The sequence below is a fragment of the Pseudorca crassidens genome, chromosome 9 (genome assembly GCF_039906515.1).
Source record: "Pseudorca crassidens isolate mPseCra1 chromosome 9, mPseCra1.hap1, whole genome shotgun sequence".
NCBI classification, from domain to species: Eukaryota; Metazoa; Chordata; class Mammalia; order Artiodactyla; family Delphinidae; genus Pseudorca; species Pseudorca crassidens.
Genome location: NC_090304.1, coordinates 88,913,715 through 88,934,920, shown reverse-complemented (window position 1 = coordinate 88,934,920; position 21,206 = coordinate 88,913,715). Strand labels below are relative to the sequence as shown.

General features: G+C 42.0%; 1 protein-coding gene across 1 annotated transcript in view; it reads right to left on the bottom strand.

Annotated features, from left to right (window-relative positions):
* POU2AF2 (POU class 2 homeobox associating factor 2) overlaps window positions 1-21,206 on the bottom strand; it is a 52,029-nt gene continuing 30,823 nt past the window's right edge. Inside the window, exons 4-6 of the mRNA XM_067751696.1 lie at window positions 4,418-4,460; window positions 1,595-1,893; window positions 1-402 (exon numbers count right to left, since the gene is read on the bottom strand). Coding sequence (XP_067607797.1) covers window positions 1-402; window positions 1,595-1,893; window positions 4,418-4,460 — 744 coding nt within the window. The remainder of the gene's footprint in view (window positions 403-1,594; window positions 1,894-4,417; window positions 4,461-21,206) is intronic.

Here is a 21,206-nt window from a genome sequence, read left to right as displayed (position 1 = left end):
TCAGTAAGCTCGGCGGCACTCATATGCCCCCCATGCCAGGCTTCCATCTTCTGTGGTCCACGGAGAAGGGTCCTGGAGGACAGAGGTGTCTGCCCCCTCGTCCGGGGAGAAGGGCCCCACCTTGGGTGGTGGGTCATTGGACATTGTCATGAAAGAGGTGAAGGGGTAGGGGGATGGGGTTGGGTACCCCTGCATGTGGTACAGATCCTCCAGTGTGTGCAGAGAGTAGGACTGAACCCCCGCTAGGGGGGCCGCCCAACCGGAGCTCCTGTGCTGGGCAGTGCTCCCCGACTCTAGCTGGGAGAGGCAGCCTGTGCTGGGCGCCAAGCTCTGCAGGGCATCGGCCGGCATGGGGTCTGGTTGGCCGAGGCCTTCGGGCACCATCTGCTCCCATGAGTCCCTCTGAGGAGGATGGAAAGATCACTGGGGTTAGTCATTAGGTGATGGTCTGACGTGGGTAGATTTCCTTCCCAACATAGGGTGCTGCTGGCCCATGTCTTCCAAAGCAGACTAGGTGTCCTCCCTCTGCTGTCCAAAGCCTCCCTATCAGGCAGCTCTCCCCTCTGGTGTTTGACATCAGCAGTGGGAGTTTTAGTTCCTTTCTTACTCTAGAATTAGATTGTGTGTGTGTGTGTGTGTGTGTGTGTGTGTGTGTAGAGAGAGAGAGTCCTTTCCCCAGAAAACATTAAATGTGAAGATAATAAAATGAACATTTTGACAGCGTTTCATCATTTACTCCTGGAAGGAGTAGACCCTAAGCTACACAGTGGGCTTCTGAGAGGGCTAGGAAGGCTACCTGCCCTCAGTGAGCAAGGGGGTAGAGCCTCATAGGCTTGGAGCTGGAAAGATTTGGCTTCAGTTCATGGCTGGGCCACTTACTACCTTCCTGATTCTGAGTATTTCACTTTGTGCATCTGTAAGATAGGGCTTTAATAACTATACCCTGAGTTGTTGCAAGTATTAAATGAACAAGTGCACATAAAAGTTCCTGGCTGTAGTAGATACTCAATAATGTTAATTCCTACTCTCCCACAGCCTGTTTTGTCTAAAATCCCATCTCCAGAGATTCATGACTTTGTGGTTGAGGGCTTTACAGTATAAGAAATTTACTAGTATTCATTCATCTTTATGAACTCATCTCTGGAAGGACTGCGAGAGAACAAGGTTCTAGAGGGTAGAAATGTCGTGGGAGAGGGGAGGCAGGGAGGGGGAGGGCGAGAGGAGTCCTGATGCGCCTGCCCTGGCTGACAGCCTCGCTGTCTGCGAGGTAACTTCAGTGCTCTTTCCTTATGCACGGGAGGAATAACGGGGAAACATCTGGCACAATCGGTAGAGTATTAACAAAATGGATATATATCCTGTTTTATCAGTCGTCCCCGCCCAAATCCCTAGATAGAGCTTCCTGCCGCGTGGCTGGCACGGATCTTTGAGGAGGGTTCCCTGGGCGTGGATCCTGGCATCTCCCGGGGCGGCGCAGAGCAGCCTCCCGGGGGTCTCCGGGGCCAGCAGACCTGGTTGCTAAGCACATTGGCTGGCCAGGGCCGCGGGAGCCCCGACGTTAGTGACCCCCTAAACTAAGCCTCTGCATACTCACCAGCACGAAGTGTGCAGGCTCGCTGGGGAAGGGCAGCGGCAGGAGCTGTGGCAGGGGTGAGGCGCTGATTAGGGAGTCGCTGTTGGGGGTCAGGGCCGTGGGGCGGTGGTCCCCGTAGAGCTCCGGGAAGTAGGAGTCCAGGTGGGCCGGGTGGCCCTGCCCTGCCGAGGACTCGCAGGCAATGTCCTTCGCCACAGTTCGGGTGCAAGCATTGTTTGCGAACTGTTTACTGTTGTGGAAGTCCGAGTCGGTTAGGAGGGATCTCCTGACACCATAGTAACCTGACATCACCGGTGAGCCTGTTGCCAAGGGGAAAACAAACGGGCAAAAGTTGTTTCCTTGGAGGAAGTCAAGGCATCTCTGTTGCAGCCAGGTCTCTCCACGTGTGAAATGGTATTTCCAACGCAGGCCTGACGCCAAGGCCAACATTTAAATAGATAAATGTCTTGAAAGGCATTAAATATAGCGGCATTACCTCTTTTAACTGGTCCAGCCCAAATAATTCATACATTTAAAGTTCGCTCTGCCTTTGGGGATAAGTTCACTTTAGATGGAGCAGTAACTGTTCAGTGTCTCTCACTTCTTGTGCACCTTCAATGTGCCAGGTGCTGTGCTAGGCGCTGTGCTTATTCTATCCCTTTGGGCTTAAGGAGATAGAATAAGAAGCCCTTGGCATTTACATTTCATCTAATGAAGTATCTTTCACAGCTTCTGAGCTCTGTCCCCATAGATACAGGACCGTTTGCAAGAGGCTGCTTCTGGGACATGTTATGTGAGACTCAGCATCTCTAGATAAGGTGAGACAATAACCCCGCCCCAAATCAGAGGCAGGCAGTACTCTTCTTCTAATTTTTTTGTACGCTGGCCGTGACTTGCACCTATTAGGCACCAGAAACGGCTGCTTGCTTTGCTTCTGTGAAGCAAAGTTAGAGGACCACAAAAAATGTTCTCTGGCTTTGATGAGTCTGGTGTTATTTGCTGCCCTCTTGTGGCCACGTTGAGTCTCTCACTCAGCTCACCTGGGCACTGCAAGCGAGAGAAGGGAATGCGTGGCACAGAAAGCTCCCCTTGGTGGAAACCTGGAGAGGCTGAAACTGAGAAGAATCTCATTTAAGGTAAGGCCAGTGAAATAGTCCCAGAGGAGAAGAGATGTGTTTGCTAAAGACTTTCTGATCTCGTAGCTCAGTTGTAGCAGGAAACCCTTCATCACTTAGAACGTGGTCAGGAGCATAGACTCAAGGGCTGTAAAACTGATTTTTTTTTTTTTCCCAGCTGGTGGTGGGTGTGATCCAATTAGCTAAGACCTACTCCCTCAGGTCACAAAGAGGCTGAGCTGGGAGGATGATGCGGGTGCTTGTCTTTGTCACCTTTCCCAAACACAGTGGACCGCTTCTGAGCTTTGTCCCTGCCCACCCTGCCCACTCTTCCACAGGGAGAGAAGACAAACTCATCAAGACCCTCCTTCTTATTACACTGACTCAGTCATACATGACTCTCCAGACACAGCACTTTGGCCCCTGCCACCTGATGTGGCACTTCGTATTATGCTCGATACTCTCTCTCCTGAGTTACAGCCCTCTTTCCAATCCATCTGCAAGCTCCATGGGGGCAGAGCTTAGGTCGTACACATTTTCTGTAAACCCAGTCATATAATACTGTGTTCAACAATTACATGTGAATTTATTCATTCATTCAGAGGAAATCAAAATTCCCTGTAGAAACTTAAAGCACAATTCCACTCACTCCACTTTCATCTTAAATTCTATAGCCCCAAACTTCTAATCTGCTCATGAATTTGAAAGCTGCAGTTAGAGGTTTCATTGTAAGCATAATTCTCCAGAAAAAACATCTGTGCAAGTGAAAATTAATACCAATAAATAAGGTTTCGTTTCATGCCAGGAATTTATATCCACAGTAGTGGTTAAGGCTGAGAACAGAATGAAGAATAAGTAAACAAGGCTTCCAGGATCTCATGTCTGTATTTCCAATTTCCAAATAAAAAAATACAGAGAAAAAAACCCTTTGCTTTTTAAGCATGTATTTTTCTCCCTAAAAAGAGGAAGAATAATTCTAGATGATAACAGAGGCTGCAGAAATTTTCTTCTGTAGAATGGAGCAGATACAACCAGATTCCAGCGACAATAAATATGATTGGGAAACACAGCATAGAGACATTCAGATATGTGGGATCGTCTCCTGCTCTTACCCCCTCCCCTTTTCCAGCTCTGAAGATTACCAAAATTAGTGAGAAACCGTATGCCCTTCTGAGTTTGGGATCTGGAAGGAACATGTGTGTGTGTGTGTGTGTGTGTGTGTGTGCGTGTGTATGTGTCTACGTGTGTATACACACACATATGAGAGTGCCCCAAATTATTATTAAGAATTCTCCTATTCCATCCCAACAGGAGTACTTAATGAGACATATGTATTAAAATGAATGTAAGATGCTTAACTAAGTGCCTGGCATATAGAAAGCACCAATAAATAATTGTTATTCCACCTGCCCTCAGGTCTCTCTCTTTCTGTTCTGAAGCATGTGCATAATCTATCAGACCACAGTGCCAGAATCTTAAACATTTTAAAACTGTATCAAGGGCTTAATTGATATTGCTTTTGCCCAATAAACTTATGCTGGATGGAATGCGTTCCAAATTCAGGAATGACTGAATGAGGTCTGCTTTCCCTGATTTTACATTTTAAAAATAAATGTTTTAAAGCTTCAAAATTTTGCAAGTGCTGTAAGGCAGCTATGAAAGAATGGAAGCCTAAATGCCTGATTTTGCTCAAAAGAGAAGGAATTGCCCCTTGAACTGCAATACTCACCTGACATCGGGCCAAACGGAGGCTGAGTAGAGCTGACACTGCCCTGGAAGACAGAGGGGGCACAAGTGTTTTCTTCTTTAGTTGCAAGTTTGAACTTAAAAAAAGTTTAGGAATACGTTCTACAAGCTTTATTTTCTGCTACTAAGAAACATTTTAGGAGAGGTTAGCTTAGAGGAGGGTCAAATGAGAGTTAAGAACACAATACCAGAAAACAAACAAGGGACAGAGAGAAACCAACGTTTTAGATTCTGATAAACTTGCCAAAAAGCACAGTTTAGATGAAATAATTTATCTTTTTTTCTTTTTTACTGTTTGTGTTAATATCCTTCATCAAATAGATATCAAAGATTTATATAAATACATACATACATGCACACACGAATATGTTTGTATTTGGTTTTAAGATTGAATGGCCACTTTTTAAGCTGTCTGCCTCCATGTTGAATGGAAGCTTCACTAAGGGTAGAGACCTTGACTGTGACTTGTTCTCAGTGTCTGGAACAGAGTGTGATCCATCATAGACACAATAAAAATATGTGGAATAAAAATAGGCGTCAAAGATCCTGCAGGTTAGTGAGCATAGGAGGCTGAGGGATGTTGTCGGTTGAATTATGTCCCCTGAAAAGATATATTGAAGTCCTAATTACCAGAACCTGTGAATGTGAACTTATTTGGAGATAGAAGGTTTGAAGATGAAACTAGTTAAATTAAAATGAGTTCGTCCTGGAGGATTGTGGGCCCTAAATCCAATATGATTGTTGTCCTTATAAGAAGAGGAGAGAGACATGCAGAGACACACACACAGAGGGGAGAAGGCAGTCTGAAGAAAGAGGCAGAAATCTGAGAGCTACAACTTCAAGCTAAGGAACACTAAGGTTTGCCAGTAACCACCAGAAGCTAGGAAGAGGCAAAGAAGAATGCTCTCCTAAAGCCTTCTGAGGGAGCCTGGCCCTCCGACAACTTGATTTTGGACTTCTAGTCTCCAGATTTGTGAGACGGTAAATTTTTATTGTTTTAAGGCATCCCATTTGTGGTTAATTTGTTACTGTAGCCCTAGGACACTAATACAGGGAGTGACTGATGATGAAACAGATAATTCAGTGTAGTGTGAGTAGTGGCATTGTAGAAGTAAGGTGGGCTGAGGTGGACACCTAAGCCAGTATTAGGGATGGGGTGGGAGACATATCCTGGAGGAGGTGATGCTTAAGTTGAGTGCTGAAGGAAGAGTATCCAGGTGTGTAGAGTCTTAATATATACAAATGCAAGCTCTGGCTCCAAGATACCCAGGAACAATGTTGCTGTTGTAAAAGGTGAGTCCTCAACATCTAGTTCTTCGGATTTGAACACTTAGTCTTGACCTTAATAATCCTACAGACTCTCAAGAGTTGCAAGAGAGTTTACAGAGAGTCTCATTCAACTACCACTCAAGGCTGAAATACTCTCCATGTTATCAGCCCTGGGTGCATTTAGCCTATAGTGGTGGAGAACTCAGCACCCTCTGAGAAAGCCTATTTCTTCTTTGGGGACCTCCAGCTGTGATAAAGTAGGCTGAAAAGAGTCATGTTCTTCATTCTAATCTTGGTCCATACAGAATAAGGTAAACCCTTCTTCCATACATAGCTCTTCAAATATCTGAAGATAACCCATCATTTCTCAACTGTCTTAATCAGTCTGGGCTGCTAGAACAAATACCCATAGACGTGGTGGCTTAAACAACAAACATTTCTCCCAGTTCTGGAGGCTGGAAGTTTGAGATCAGGGTGCAAGTAAGGTCGGGTTCTCTGGGGGCCCTCATCCTGGCTTGCAGTTGGTTGTCTTCTCACTGTGTCTTCATGTGGCACAAAGAGAAATCATCTTTTCCATGTGTCTCTTCTTATAAGGGCACCAATCTCATTCATGAGGGCTTTGCCCTCATGACCTAACTACCTCCCCAAAGGCCCCATCTCCAAATACCATCACGCTGGGGATCAGGGCTTTTTTTTTTTTTTTTTTGGATTCCATATATATGTCTTAGCATACAGTATTTGTTTTTCTCTTTCTGACTTACTTCACTCTGTATGACAGCCTCTAGGTCCATCCACCTCACCGCAAATAACTCAATTTTGTTCCCTTTTATGGCTGAGTAATATTCCATTGTATATATGTGCCACATCTTCTTTATCCATTCATCTGTCGATGGACACTTAGGCTGCTTCCAGTGATGAGGACTTTAACACATGAATTATGGGGGTGGGGTACAAACATTCCATCCATAACCCCAAACTGGAATTGTATCTTCTTCAGGCAAAATGTCCTCCAACCGTTCAGAAGTAGCACAGTATTTGAGAGTGAAGACTCTGGAACCAGAGTGTGTGTTTGAATCCCAGCTCTGCCTCTTGTTAGCTGTGTGATCTTGGGCATATGAAGAGTAAATGTGATTTTATGTGTCAAGCACTTAGAATAGTTCCTGGCTTAGAGTAAGGAGGATGTAAGTATTAGCTATTATCACTCAGATGCATTTTTATGTCGCTTCAAATCTATGGTATATGCCTCTAAACATGTTTTCCTATTTAATAAGTTAATACTTTGTTTTTTTGTTAAATTTAATTTATTGACATATAGTTGATTTACAATATTGTGTAAGTTTGTACTGTACAGCAAAGTGATTCATTTATGCATATATGTTTTTTTAATATTCTTTTCCATTATGGTTTATCACAGGATATTAAATATAATTCCCTGTGCTATACAGTAGGACCTTGCTGTTTATCCATTCTATATATAATAGTTTGCCTCTGCTAATCTCAAACTCCCTAATAAGTTAACAATGGCAAATGGCAGAAGGAAACTCGTGGGCATGCAGGGTCAGAGATGGGTGTAGGTCAGGGTACTGTGATTCTTATATGGGAAGGAAAGGAGTTACTGATTAACTGTAGAAGCACTTGTGTTTGGGCACATTTTCCCATGTTGCCAGGGCCCATGTTATCCAGTGTTTCCCTCTGATTGCCAGCTCTGTCCATCTGGGTCTTTCCTCCGAGGCCTGTGCCAGGGCCCATTCCCTGTGGCTTCTGCCTCAGCCTCCTTCACTGGGTAAGCAGGCTGTGGCAGGATGGTAGCTGTCCTGGGTGCTGCCTGGGGAGATGTCCTGTTGCTCTCCTGCATCTTTTCCTCCCTACCTGCTCCCTTAAACTGCTCTGACCAAGGCTGGGGCCAGGAGGAAGGCTTCTGTGAGATGCAGTGCATATGCCCAACCTGATGGACAGAAGTATCGGCACCTGTCAGCCATGCACTGGTTCATCAGCTGCTGTGGCTCTGCCCTGGCCTCTGCCTGAGGCATGACAGAACTCAGTCTGTGCCAACACAGCCCCTGCAGCATCTACCACCAGTAATGCCACCATCTACCACCACCAATGCCACCAACAGTCTTCTTATACCCCTTCTTCATCTTCTGCCCAGTTTTAATTATTACTGTGGAATTGCCAGGACTGTACCTCCCACCCCAACCCAATTTTAATACCTGAAGACTCTACAAAGCTTTCATAATTACTAGCCTAGTTGATTTTATTTATTATTTGATGAAAAGAAGCCTCTTGTGTTTGTTTCTCCTGCATACTTTTGCCCTTTACCTGTTGTGGAAAGTAAACACTCTATTTCCATTCTTTATGGTTAGTCATAAAATTTTACCTGCATATTTAACAAAGACAACAAGCAGTATCTTTTTAAAATAATTTATTTATTTTATTTTATTTATTTTTGGCTGCATTGGGTCTTCCTTCCTGTGTGCAGGCTTCCTCTAGTTGCGGAGAGCAGGGGCTACTCTTCACTGCAGTGCACGAGCTTCTCATTGCGGTGGCTTCTTTTGTTGCGGAGCACGGGCTCTAGGCGTGCAGGCTTCAGTAGTTGCAGCACGTGGGCTCAGTAGTTGTGGCTTGCGGGCTCTGGAGTGCAGGCTCAGTAGTTGTGGCACACGGGCTTAGTTGCTCACGGTATGTGGGATCTTCCCAGATCAAACCCATGTCCCACTCATTGGCAGGTGGATTCTTAACCACTGCACCACCAGGGAAGTCCCTACAAACAGTACCTTAAACCTCCCACTGACAGACAAGATCCTTAGGACATTAACTCTTATTGCTCCTCTCCTAATTTACACGAGTATGTATTTTCTTGTATTTTAGCTTGTTTCTTTTTATTAAACCTCCACAAATTAGACTTCATAATTATTTTTATCATTTTATCAAGTAAATCTGTATTAGATTTACTTACATGTTCATCATTTTCTTTGCTTATCTGTCCTCCAAAATTTTTTTCTAGATTCAAGTTTCCTTCTTCTGAAATAACCCTTTAGAAAATTCCTTCCCTGTAGGTGGTGTTAGTGGTAAACTGTTTCAGTTTTTTATTTATCTGAAAATATAATTTCTTTTTCCCTGTACTTAAAAGATACTATTTTGGGGTTCATAATTGTAACTTTACAGTTATCCTTTTGTCAGCACTTTAAAGATAGCACTCCATTGTCTTGTGGCTTCCATGACTGCTGTTGAGAAGTTTGCTATTAACCTTAAACTTACTCTTTGTAACAATCTTTCTTTCTTTTCTGACTACCTTTTTAATATACTCCCTTTGTCTTTATGGTTTTTCAAGTCCATCTTATTTTACCTTGGGGTAGATTTTTAAAATGTATTCTGCTTGTATAGGGTGTGCTTCATGTGGCTGGGGGTACATGTCTTTCAGAAAAGTTTCAACTATCCTCTACTTAAATATTGCCTTGCCTGTATTATCTGTATTCTCTCCTTCTGGGTCTTCGATGTATGTTAAATCTTTTACTTTTATCCCCTATATATTCTTAACTTTTTGTTACTTCCTCTATATCCATGATTCTATGTTCTATATTTTGGGATAGATGGGTATAGATTTCTTCAGCTCTACATCCAGTTCACTAATTCCTTCTTCAACTGTAGCTAATTTACTGTTTAACACAAACATTGAAATTTTTTGGTATCAATGATTAGATATTTTTTCATTTCTAGAAGTTCCATTGATTTTTAAAAAATTTTGCTTGGTCTTTTGTTGAGTGTTCATTATGTATTATGTTATTATTTATTTTGTATTTGGTAGTTCTAATATCTGAAAGTCCTGAGAATTTAACTTTATTGTTTATGCTGACTGTCATTCTTAGTGACTTGTTTCCTCATGCATTTGGTGATCTTTGATTGAAACTCATATCTGGTTGACCTTAATCTGTGAAAATCTGGGTTCCTAACTTGAGTTGTGCTTCTCCAGAAGAGTTATGCTTATATTTCTTTGGAGGTAGCTCCCTTCCAGGTTCCCTGTCCCAGGTTCAGCTCCCCAGTCTTGGCAAAAATAGCTCAAGAACCAGTCTTCATGTATCAGGCTAATTTGAACACCCTTCCTTAGGGGAATCTGCCTTTTTGGTGTGATCAACTTCTCTTCATTCTGTGTCCTTACTTCTGCTCAAACATTTTCCCCACCTTCCATGCTAACCTTCAACCCAACCCCCCCTGCCCTAAACCCCCTAGCTTTGGTGATTTCCCTTACTTCCAGTCAGCCCAACAAATTAGCAAAATTTGTTTTATGCAGGATTCTATTTTGTTTTGGGTACAAATCTCCCCACCTCCAGACTGTTGACTATCTGAAACAGAGTCAAATCCCTAAGTATTAAAACTAGAAGTAGATACTGTCCTGTTTTAACCACAGCAGCTTTTATTTTTAACTTTTTATTTTTCTATGACTGCCAACATTTTCCAGCAGAGATTTAGATTATAAATAAAATTCATAAGCACGCACTTGTAGTAATTTCATAAGCACACCATTAGGCACATGACCAAATGTGTTATACCTACTAACATTTAATTATCACAACCACCCCAGAAGATAAGTAATGCTATTTTCATCTTGATGAGTAAATTGAAACAGAGAAAATAACTCGGGTTCCCCTGTAGGTAGGGTTGTTGTTAGTGGTGGTGGGTGGGATCAAACAAGGAACTTTCTGATTCCAGAGCCTATTTCTTAACTACCACAGCATACTGCCTTCCAAGAGCTTTCATAACTTGAAAATAAAAGTCAGAAAACTTCATAGTTTAAAATATTAGTATAAAGGAGACTTAGGGACATTCAGAGAGATCATATAATTACATAAAAGCTCACAAAGAACTAGTGAGATTTGTATTTCCCTGTGTGTAAATACTATCCTGGGGGGGCTTCCATGGTGGCGCAGTGGTTAAGAATGCCTGCCAATGCGGGGGATACGGGTTCGGTCCCTGGTCCGGGAAGATCCCACATGCTGCGGAGCAACTAAGTCCATGTGCCACAACTACTGAGCCTGTGCTCTAGAGCCCGCGAGGCACAACTACTGAAGACCACGCGCCTAGAGCCTGTGCTCCGCAACAAGAGAAGCCACTGCAATGAGAAGCCCGTGCACCGCAATGAAGAGTAGCCCCCGCTCACCGCAACTAGAGAAAGCTCACGCACAGGAGCAAAGACCCAACACAGCCAAAAATAAATAAATTAAAAAAATAAACTACCCTGCATGTATATATGCGTGTGTGTGTGTGTGTGTGTGTGTGTGTATATATATATATATATACATACACACACACACACACACACACACACTCTTTAGTCCTTCAGTGGATATTCTATTTTTGGGGAGGGAAGTCAGCTTTATTAAGGTATAATTTACCTGTAATAAAATTCAGAAATTTTAAGCAAAAAATTTGATAAATTTTGACCACTTTAACAAACTCTTATGACCCACCACCATGATATAAAACATTTCCATTTAATTATTTATAGTTGTAATTAGTGCTGTGCTCTCTATGGTGGCCTGGGAAATATTTAGATGGATAAGTAATATAAAAAGCAATGATAACACATAACTTCACAGAACATAGACGAGCTCTAAAGGGCTTATGTTGGGACTGGGAAGGATTTCACTGGATAGATTTTAGAGCTGGCGTCCCAGATTTATAGGTTGAGAAAGAACAGCTTAAAACATGAGCCTTCGGCATGCACACTAGTTATCATTGCTCATGTGAAGGGAAAACACATTCCTTTTCACCTTGTTCAAGATATCGTATTTGGGACTTCCCTGGTGGTGCAGTGGTTGGGAGTCCGCCTGCCAATGCAGGGGACAAGGGTTCGAGCCCTGGTCTGGGAGGATTTCACATTCCACAGAGCGACTGAGCTCATGCGCCACAACTACTGACGCCCGCGCGCCTGGAGCCCGTGCTCCACAACAAAGAGAAGCCACCGAAACGAGAGGCCTGCGCACCGCAGCAAAGAGTAGCCCCAGCTCACCACAAATAGAGGAAGCCCATGCACAGCAACGAAGACCCAACTCAGCCAAAAATAAATAAATAAATTTATTAAAAAGAAACAAAGATATTATATTCACGCAGTTGCATCTCACCATACTATTTCTCCAGAAGTAGTATTGAAATTAATATCGAAAAGCCCATAAATTTTGACCAAGCGAGATGGTATATAATTTTTATTTTGCATACTGCAAACAACAGGATCCTGCAATGCCAAGTAGCCAAATTTAGAGGTTTACATTTGAATGAAATTTGCCAGTCTGCAACTTCCTGTAGCTAACACAGCAGCCTCACAGCTGCCCCCAAATCCCCTCCATGAAAATGAGTTAATTTGAACCAACAGGTCACCATGGTAGTAAAGTGATAAGATTAGGAGTTCAGTACATTTATTGTCATTTTTATGACCCTATAATATTTTTAGATGCCAACCTAGTTGAAGGACTATTTTGAAATGTACTAAGGAAAAGAGCTCCAAGTAGCATAAGCTTTTTCACACTGCTGTATATTTTAAAAATTCTGATTACATAGTTTGAAAGTGTCTCTTTAAAATTAAATATATTGCTATTAATGTTTAAATAAAAATCATAGCCACTTGTGAATAGCTGTGATCCTTCTTCAAGGAATTCACAGTATATTTAGTTTTTCATTGTCATCATATCTATGGCTGGGAGAGAGGTGGAACTGATGAAATACTGAACATTTTAAAACCATCTTTTAATATCTGTTTTGAGACCCACCATAAGTCATATGATTTTCCTCCAACTTTGAAATGAATGTAAAGTTAATGCCAGATATAATGCTGTTAGCTTTTAAATGGACACCTGTGTTAGGATGGAATACCTCCTTCCTCCAGAAGAAAATGGGCATAGAGAATTAGATGCCTTAGTTAATGTGACAAGTATGTAGTAGAACTGGGGCATTCTGATTGGTGTGAAATTTTATACAGTGACTAAACTATACCATACCTCTTCTAATAAATCTTACTAGTTTTGCAAAGTTTGAAAGAGGTTTTTATTTATGGACCCATTATCTGAGTTACTGATACATAGTAATTTAATCATAAATAAGAAAAAACACTTCATAATGAATAGGAACTACAGTTTTAAGCATCTACCATGTTCCAGGTGCTTTATATGATGTTATCTTATTATAAAGTAGATATTACCATCTCAAGTTTACAAAAGAGGAAACCAAGCATCAGAGCAGTTAAGTAATGTGTCCCAAATTATCTATTTAATAAATTACAGAACTAGGATTTAAACCCAAACTCTCTGACTCTCAAATTTATTCTCCTTTAACCAGTAGGTTCTGTGCACTAGCCCTTCCACCAAACCAAAGATATTTACCGGGCATCTCTGATAATCTAGGCACAATGCTGAATGTTTCAGGTGTTAGAAAAAATGCAACAAGGGCTTAGATTAGTATCTACTTAGGGACACAAGCCATTTGTGGTGGATTAAATATGGCCAGAATTACTTTGCAGCTCTTCCCATTGACAAGTTAGTCTATCTCTATACCCCTTGAATCTGGGATGGTTTTGTGACTAATAGAATGTGGCAGAAGTGATGTTGTGTGAGTTTCAGAGTCTAAACTTCAAGAGGATTTGCTGCTTTCACCTTTGCTTGCTTGAAATTCTGCCTTACAATTTCCTCTTAAAAAGTCATTCTAGGACTTCCCTTGTGGCACAGTGGTTAAGAATCCGCCTGCCAATGCAGGGGACTCGGGTTCGATCCCTGGTCAGGGAAGATCCCACATGCTGTGGAGCAACTAAACCCATGTGCCACAACTACTGAGCCTGCGCTCTAGAGCTCGCAAGACACAACTACTGAAGCCCACGTGCTCTAGGGTCCATGTGCCGCAACTACTGAGCCCGTGTGCTGCAACTACTGAAACCCGTGTGCCTAGAGCCCGTGCTCCACAACAAGAGAAGCCACCGCAATAAGCCCGCACACTGCAAGGAAGAGTAATCCCCGCTCGCTGCAACCAGAGAAAGCCTGAGCGCAGCAACGAAGACCCAAAACAGCCAAAAAATAAATTTAAAAACAATTAAAAAAACCCCCAATGTATTAAGAAAAAAAAAAAAGTCAGTCTAGCTTCCTGGAGGATGAGTGAGTGTGTGGAAGCAAATCCAGGCACTCTGCTGACAGTCAGCACCAACTGCCAGACATGGAAAGAGACATCCTGGACTTTCTGACAAGGCTGGACCTCCAGTTGAATGCAACTGCATGAGTGCACAGAAGTACACAGCCAACCCACAGTATTGTGAGAAATAATAAATCATTATTATAAATGACTAAGGTTCAGTGGGCTCTTATGCAGCAATAAGTAACTGATAGAGACACACCCAGGAAAAAGTAACTCATGGTACAGAACAGTATGTACCTAGTGTCCAGGTGCATGGTCCATGCTCTACATACTCTGGAAGTGAGAAAAGGGGCAAATCAATGTGCTAAGGATTTGAATTTGGCACTGAAAGATGAGAGGATGCAGAGGAGAAAGGAAGCTCCCAGGTGCAAGGAATTTTGTGAACCAAGCACAGATATGGAAAAACATGGCTCTTCTTCAAGGAATAACAAGCAAGTTGGTTTGCCCAGAGCAGAAGTTTCACTTAATTGATTAAATAAAACTATGTTGTGGGGACTTCCCTATCGGTCCAGTGGTTAAGACTTCGCCTTCCAATGCAGGGGGTGCAGGTTCGATCCCTGGTTGGGGAGCTGAGATCCCACATGTCTCGGGGCCAAAAACCAAAACGTAAAACAGAAGCAGTATTGTAACAAATTCAATTCAAATTAAAAATGGTCCACATCAAAAAATCTTAAAAAAATATATTGTGTGCCTACTATGTATCAGGATTGTGGTAATTCCCAGAAATACAAAGAGGAATAAGGCATGGATTCTAAGGGAGCTCACAGTTTCAAAAAGAAGAGAGTTGCACAAATATATATGTAATTGGTGCAGTAATAAAAACAAGGGTTGGGAGGACTAGCATTTTATGAATACCTGTTTCATGCCACATTCTGTATCAGGCACTTTACATATGTGTTTCATCACTTTTAGTAACAACTAACATTTGTGTGCTTTATATGCTCTGCAGTATGCTAAAGATTCACACGCATTATCTCATTAAAGCCTTGTCATTAACCAATGAAATAGACTGTAGTAAGTTATTATCTCTAGATTACAGATTGGCAACTACTAGACAGTATAAGGACTTGTCAAGGTCACAAAGCTAGTGAGTGGTATAGGCTGGATTCTACTAGATCTACTCTAACCATGATTTAGTGCAGGTAGGGGGAGGAGGTTGGGGTTAGGATGAGGGTAGGGGTGGAGGTGAGTTGCTATCTTGAGGGATGACTGAACGTATCATACTGTAGGTGATATATGAATCCCTTTTTGAAGGATGAAAAGAAATCAGTAAGCAGATAGGATAAGGGGCATTGTTGTTGGGGAGGAAAGCAAAGGCTCAAATGTGTGGACAGCATGTCAGAGACAAGGAAATGTGTGCAGGAAGTGTGCAGACAGGGAAACTGGGGAGAAGCTGGAGGAGGGGGCAGGAGTCAGGTTATAAAAAGCTTTTTTGAGCCAGGCTGAGGAGCTTGGACTTTGTCCAGTAGCAGGCAGTGGTCCTTTAGGTGGTTCTTAGCAGTGTAGATGTGCTGAAAGTGGCATTCTAGGAAATTTAATCTGGGGCTGAAAATGATAGGTCAGAAATTGTTGGTGGGGTGAGTATATGGGCTATTGCAGCTGAACAGATCCAGTGATACAGGTCTGAGGAGCTCTCAGTAAGGCGGGATTTCAGGAGGCCAGCAGGGGACATTTATATCCACCTCTATTTGGCTTTGTGTTAGAGCCTGGCGAGAGCTGATACTCTCCCTGTGGGTGCTAAGGGCTGCTGGCCACCTGTCCCAGTTGTACCAATTCCCAGGGCTCTTTCTCTCTTTTCTTCTTTATCCCCATCCTCCCCACTGATATCCGTGTGTAAAGAGGGGCCTGGCATGTCTCCCTCATACTGCCCTGTTTACAGAGGAAAAAACTCTACATCCTTAAGTGATTTAATAGGGCATTGTGTAGGTCCAATCCTAAAGCCTATAAGAATTTGTGAGGAAGGAATATTGAAACATATATCCTTAAAAACATTTACCTTGCATCTATAAAGCCTAGATTATAGGGGATTTATCTCACAAAGAAAGAGTTCTATTTGTGCACCTTGTTTGCAATGTCACCACTTCAGGTGACAGCAGGGACTATGTAATTGACATAGATGGAGACATGAAAGGATGAAGTGCTTTACTTAGTGCCTTCAAATGTATAGAAGTGAAATGAAGACTAAAAAAGGTCTGTTTAAATTCTCTCTTGGGGGACAGGAATTCACCATGAGAACATTATTTTATGCATTTTTGTAATAGTACATGTAAATATCTAAGATTTTATGTTCATTAACTTGGTGCGACAGCTTAATTTCTTTCTAATAAAATATCATAGAGAAATTCTGGAAGACAGCACATAAAACTCAGTATGGTGACCCTGGGAAGTAGAACGAGGGGATTGGTAGGCAGGGAAGGTCAGTAGACTTCTATTTTTTATTTTATATTATTTTATTATATTTGAAATTTTATCATGTGTTACTTTTGTAATTGAAACAACCAGTTAATAAAAATTTAAAAAATAGAATTTAAGTCATATCTTTATTGTAAATCTCAAATAAAAAAAAAAACAACTGTGGTTCCAAGTGTCTTGCATTTCTGGTATATGAACTATTTTATGCCCTTTGGAAAGTAACACTGTTTACAGAATTCCAGATTTCTGACAGTTTCTTGAAATTTTACTGTTAAAACTCTCCTGCTTGGCACAAAATTATGTCCAGGCTGCCTTTTGTGGGAAAGTGGTTTCTGTTGCTTGAGTTACAAAATGAAACACTTTTTTTTAATTTAACCCCTGGGTCTTGGTGTGCCTTTGGAATGCTATTTGTATTTATGTAGCTAAGTTAGAACAACAGGAGCTACTGGGATGCACATTAATAAATGGTCCTGTACACTTTGGCCAGAGCAGAATCTGCAGAACTTCAACTCTGCCAGATGGACCTGCCATGGCTGTTTCACTGCAAAATCTGATTATTTTTGCAAGCTGTGTGAAAGGATTCACCACCAGGAAATGTTTTAGATTTCATGATATTAAAAAAAACCCTACAGAATCAATAAGACAGCTGAAAAAATAAGGTGCTTGCAGAAGGTTTGCCTTTATTATTATTATTATTTTTAAATTTCTGCAATTGCGAAGGAGCAGGTGGTTGGGTGGGGAACATGGACAGCCCTGGAAATGCAGTTCAGTTCTCCAAACAGGCGGGACCGTGGACTAATTAAAGTCAGACAATGGGCCATTTTGAAAGCTTTAGATAAAACATTAATTCAAATGAATGCCAGGGATATAATATGTACTTATGTATTAAAACATTGGCATTTGGAGTTTACAAGGCATTGCCAGCTCAGAAAATGCTTTTTTTCTTTTAAAATTCTTTCTGGGCTCAGGAAGGGGGTTAGTTGGCAACGTTAGCAAGCAATATGCAAGGCACTGCGTTATGAGAGTGAGTGAAAGGTTTGGGGGGACACTCCCAGGGTAGACACTGATCCCATTTATCAATAACTGTGCAAACATTACAGATGAATGGATCCTTCTGCTGGCAATTCAGAAAAAAGTAGCAAGGGCAAGCGAGATGTACTCATTAAGGAAAAATTATAGTCTTCCTAAGAATTTGATAAACACAAAGAGCATGCGTACTTCTAAAATATAAAAAAAATATATATAAGAAAACTAAAACATTAGCAAAGCAGAAAGATACACTTTGGGCCATCTGATGACCATTTGCTGTGCCCAGGCAAACACGAAATTCTTACTAAAGCCAGAACACATTGTAGGAAGGGCTCTTTTATGAAAGTGGAAGAGATGAAAAATAACTTTTATGGTAAACTTTTAGAAATAATAGAAGAGCATGAGGATTTCTTGTAATAGCAGTAGTACAGATAATTTGCACTTCTGTGCCTTCAGAGCTTGCGGATGCCTCTGACGATGGAGTCAACAGAACATACATGTGCTCTGTTTTTACGCTTGGCAAGTACAGTGAGGGCTGCAAAGGCTGTGATTTCTTCTTTGAACTTATATATGGCCAACTGCCTAAATTTAAAGCATGGATAAGCAGTGTGTGGGCTTATTTACGTTCTGCCTCTTTCTTTCTTTGAGGTTTTTCATTGTTATTTAGCACCACAATTAGAATATCAAAGAGAAGTAGCACAGTATAAAATTGTCCAAGTTTTAGGAGGCTTTGGGGGTTATATCTTGATTAAAATTAGATTTTGATGTTAGTAAAGGCTTCCATCTGTCTTTAGCATGGAATTCTATAAACTGCCCAGGAAATGAGACTATTGGTGGTCCTTCTCTCTCCATCTTTTTCCGTTTGTTCATAAGAGGGTAAGAGCAGAAGGAAATTGCCCTCCCCTTTCCTTAGTGGTTATTATATTTATTCAGAGTATGCATATGATTCTTTAGTGTGTGCAACTGTGAGAGAGTGCTGGACACCACGTAGGCTGCGAGAGCACCTAAGAGGTGTATCAGCAGAGTCAACTGAGCTGGTAAGCTCTGCATTTCCCTGGTCTCGGGGATCTTTTCCAGCCTTCAGAAGGGAGCTGAGATGGTCTCCTCCTCCTCGAGTGGGAGAAGTGACATATTACATCCTGCCCCAGGAGCAAGCCATGTGATACCAGCCTCTCAGGTCAACTCGGCAACTTTCAGAAAAGAAATCACACCTCAGCAACAGGCAGAGCAGGGCTATAAGATTCAGGCAAGAAGAAGAGGTCAGAGTATAATGGGTTGGCCGAGGCAGACCCTAGAGAGCTCAAGCAGAGCAGCAGAGAGGTTTCTGCGAGGTCGGTGTGGTGTGCTTGGACTCTGGCTCCGGAAATGGTTTCCTCTTTTACAGGGAGGGCTAGATGCCATCCAAAGCGCAGGAGAACAGGGGTTCCCGAGTGGTGGGGAATGGCAGAGAGAAACTACACTCTGGAAGCAGGTTCTGGGACAGAGCTAGAGATAGGTTCTAGAAGGAAATTGAGAACTTCTGTGTCCAGTTTCTTCTAAGATGTCCGGGTATCAGAGGAGAGGAAGGTCCTGGCTCTGGTTTGGGCTGGGTGTGGCATCATCTGAGCAGTCTATGGAATTGCTGCAGAGACGGACAGGGATGAGGACATATGGTTGAGAGGGAATGAAAGCATGATGGGGCCAACAGAATGTATGGAGTGTGAAGGGTGAGCTCAGCACTGAGCAGAGAACCCGAAGCAAAGTGGTTATTCCTAAGATAGCCCTTCCTTGGGCCAGAAATGTAAACTTAAGAAGGCAATACTACTTTAAGTAAAATAAAGACCTGGGTCCAAATCTAAGCTCCACTGATTCCTACATGATTCTTAATTTTGTCATCTGAAAAATAGGTATGAGTGTCACCCTCTTAGGGCTATTGTGTTCCTTGTTGATAAGTGAAATTTACTTTCAAATGGATAAATGAAAATATTTGTAAAGTTTCTGTTTCAGAGCCTAGCAGTAAATGATAGCTATTATCATTAAGAATTCTTATTTACCCCAGAGAAAATTGAGGTGATGGAAGGGAACTCAGGCTCAGAAGTCACCGCAACTGTCCTACCCATGCCAATCTTTGACCAGATATCAGTGTAGAATATTTGCACTCCACATAATTGTTCTTGTGCTTTATGTGGTTTTTCTGTTGCCTATTTCCCTTGCAAACTCAATTTGCAAACTCTTGTCAAACTAGAAGAAATATGATTTATCTTTTTCAGAATAAATAAGGGATACAGCTTAGCTTTGGTTAGACCCCTCAGGTCGGGGGTAGGGTCGAACATGTTTTGGGGTCGGGAAAATCTAGCAAAGCAGAAAGATAAGCAGCTGTACCCAGTGGGTATAAGGGAGACACATCAAAAACACAGTGAGTACTGGTCCCCTCCCACCCATATCATTCATAGAATTATATGATCCTTTGTAATTGAGGAAATGTAGGCTTAAAAAAGTAACTCATTAGGTCAGTAAATTGAGAGCAAATCCTGATCAAAATGTTAAGACTTTTATTTCCTTCTTCCTGCCGTTTGAAGTTGGTGTTTTCATAAAACAGTCATCCACGATGGGTAAGTATAATACGTGGTTTGTTATCCAAGACTGGTTACATATTTGGAGATTCAGAACTGCAGGATGGGAGCAGTTGAATCTATCTTAATGAAATGTACCAAGTTGGAGCTTCATCTCTAGCCATCTCAACCCGCAGAATGGAGGAGGGTGGTATTGCTGAGTCAGAATAAAAACAAAGTTGCTAACTGTCGCTTCCACTATTTTGTTGTTTCATTGGCTCATAGTGAATCAATTTTTCGAACCTACAAAAGTTACCCAGTGGTCTTTCTCTGGGTCGATTTATTTATACTCTATTAGAATTTGTAGTAATGGATTCAAAGTATCTAATTCCCAAGGCTGCTGTTCGGAGCTCACCACCAACTGTGGGTGTCTGCCTTTGCGCAGCACACTTGCACGATAAGTAACATTTATCAAATGCTACCACACTCCAGGTACTAGCAAAGCCATACAAGCTGCCATTTGCTGAGCACTTACAATGTGCCATGTACCAGCCGTATCGGGGGCTTTTTATACCTTATCTAATTTAATTTTCATGACACATCTGTGGTGGGTATCACTCTCTCCATTTACATAGGATGAAACAGAAGTCCAGAGAACTTCTATCACCTTGATGCAATAGAGTCAGATCCTCACTCTGTCAGACTCCAAAACACAAGCTCTTAACCGTTCTACCCCACTGCTGTTTCTCCTGGGCTGGAGGCTCCAAAAGGAAAAAAATGGGAATAGCAAGAAATTAGCCAGTTGGGGGAGAGATTTAATAAAACAAGCAATTATCGTGCAGCATAAGAAGTATTTTAGCAGATAAATATGCCGGAGGCTCTGGGCATGGAGGGGAGTGTCTGGGAGACCTCAGCAGGCAAGACTAAAACTAACTTTTGAGAGGTCATGTCCCAGGCCAGGCCTCCTGACTTCCTCTTCACTTCTCTACCCTATGCACCAAGTGGGTCTATGCACTGCACATCACAGAGTCTCTCCTCTCCCTCTGGACCATCACCCAGGCCTCGTGTTCTGTTTGGACTCTACCCCTCCTCACTGCTCATCTGAGTTACCATCTTCCTTCCAAACTTAGCTCAAGGCTCACCCTCCTCCAAGAAGTCTTCTTCCATCTACCCTGTCCACGCCCTGCTCTCCCCCTTTTCAACCTCCATCTTGTTCACTGAGGGTCACTATTATGCATTTGGCACTTGGAAACCAAAGCCATTTTTAAATTTTTAATCACTTATTTCATGTATAATTCTTTTTTTTTTTTTTTTTACATCTTTACTGGAGTATAATTGCTTTACAATGGTGTGTTAGTTTCT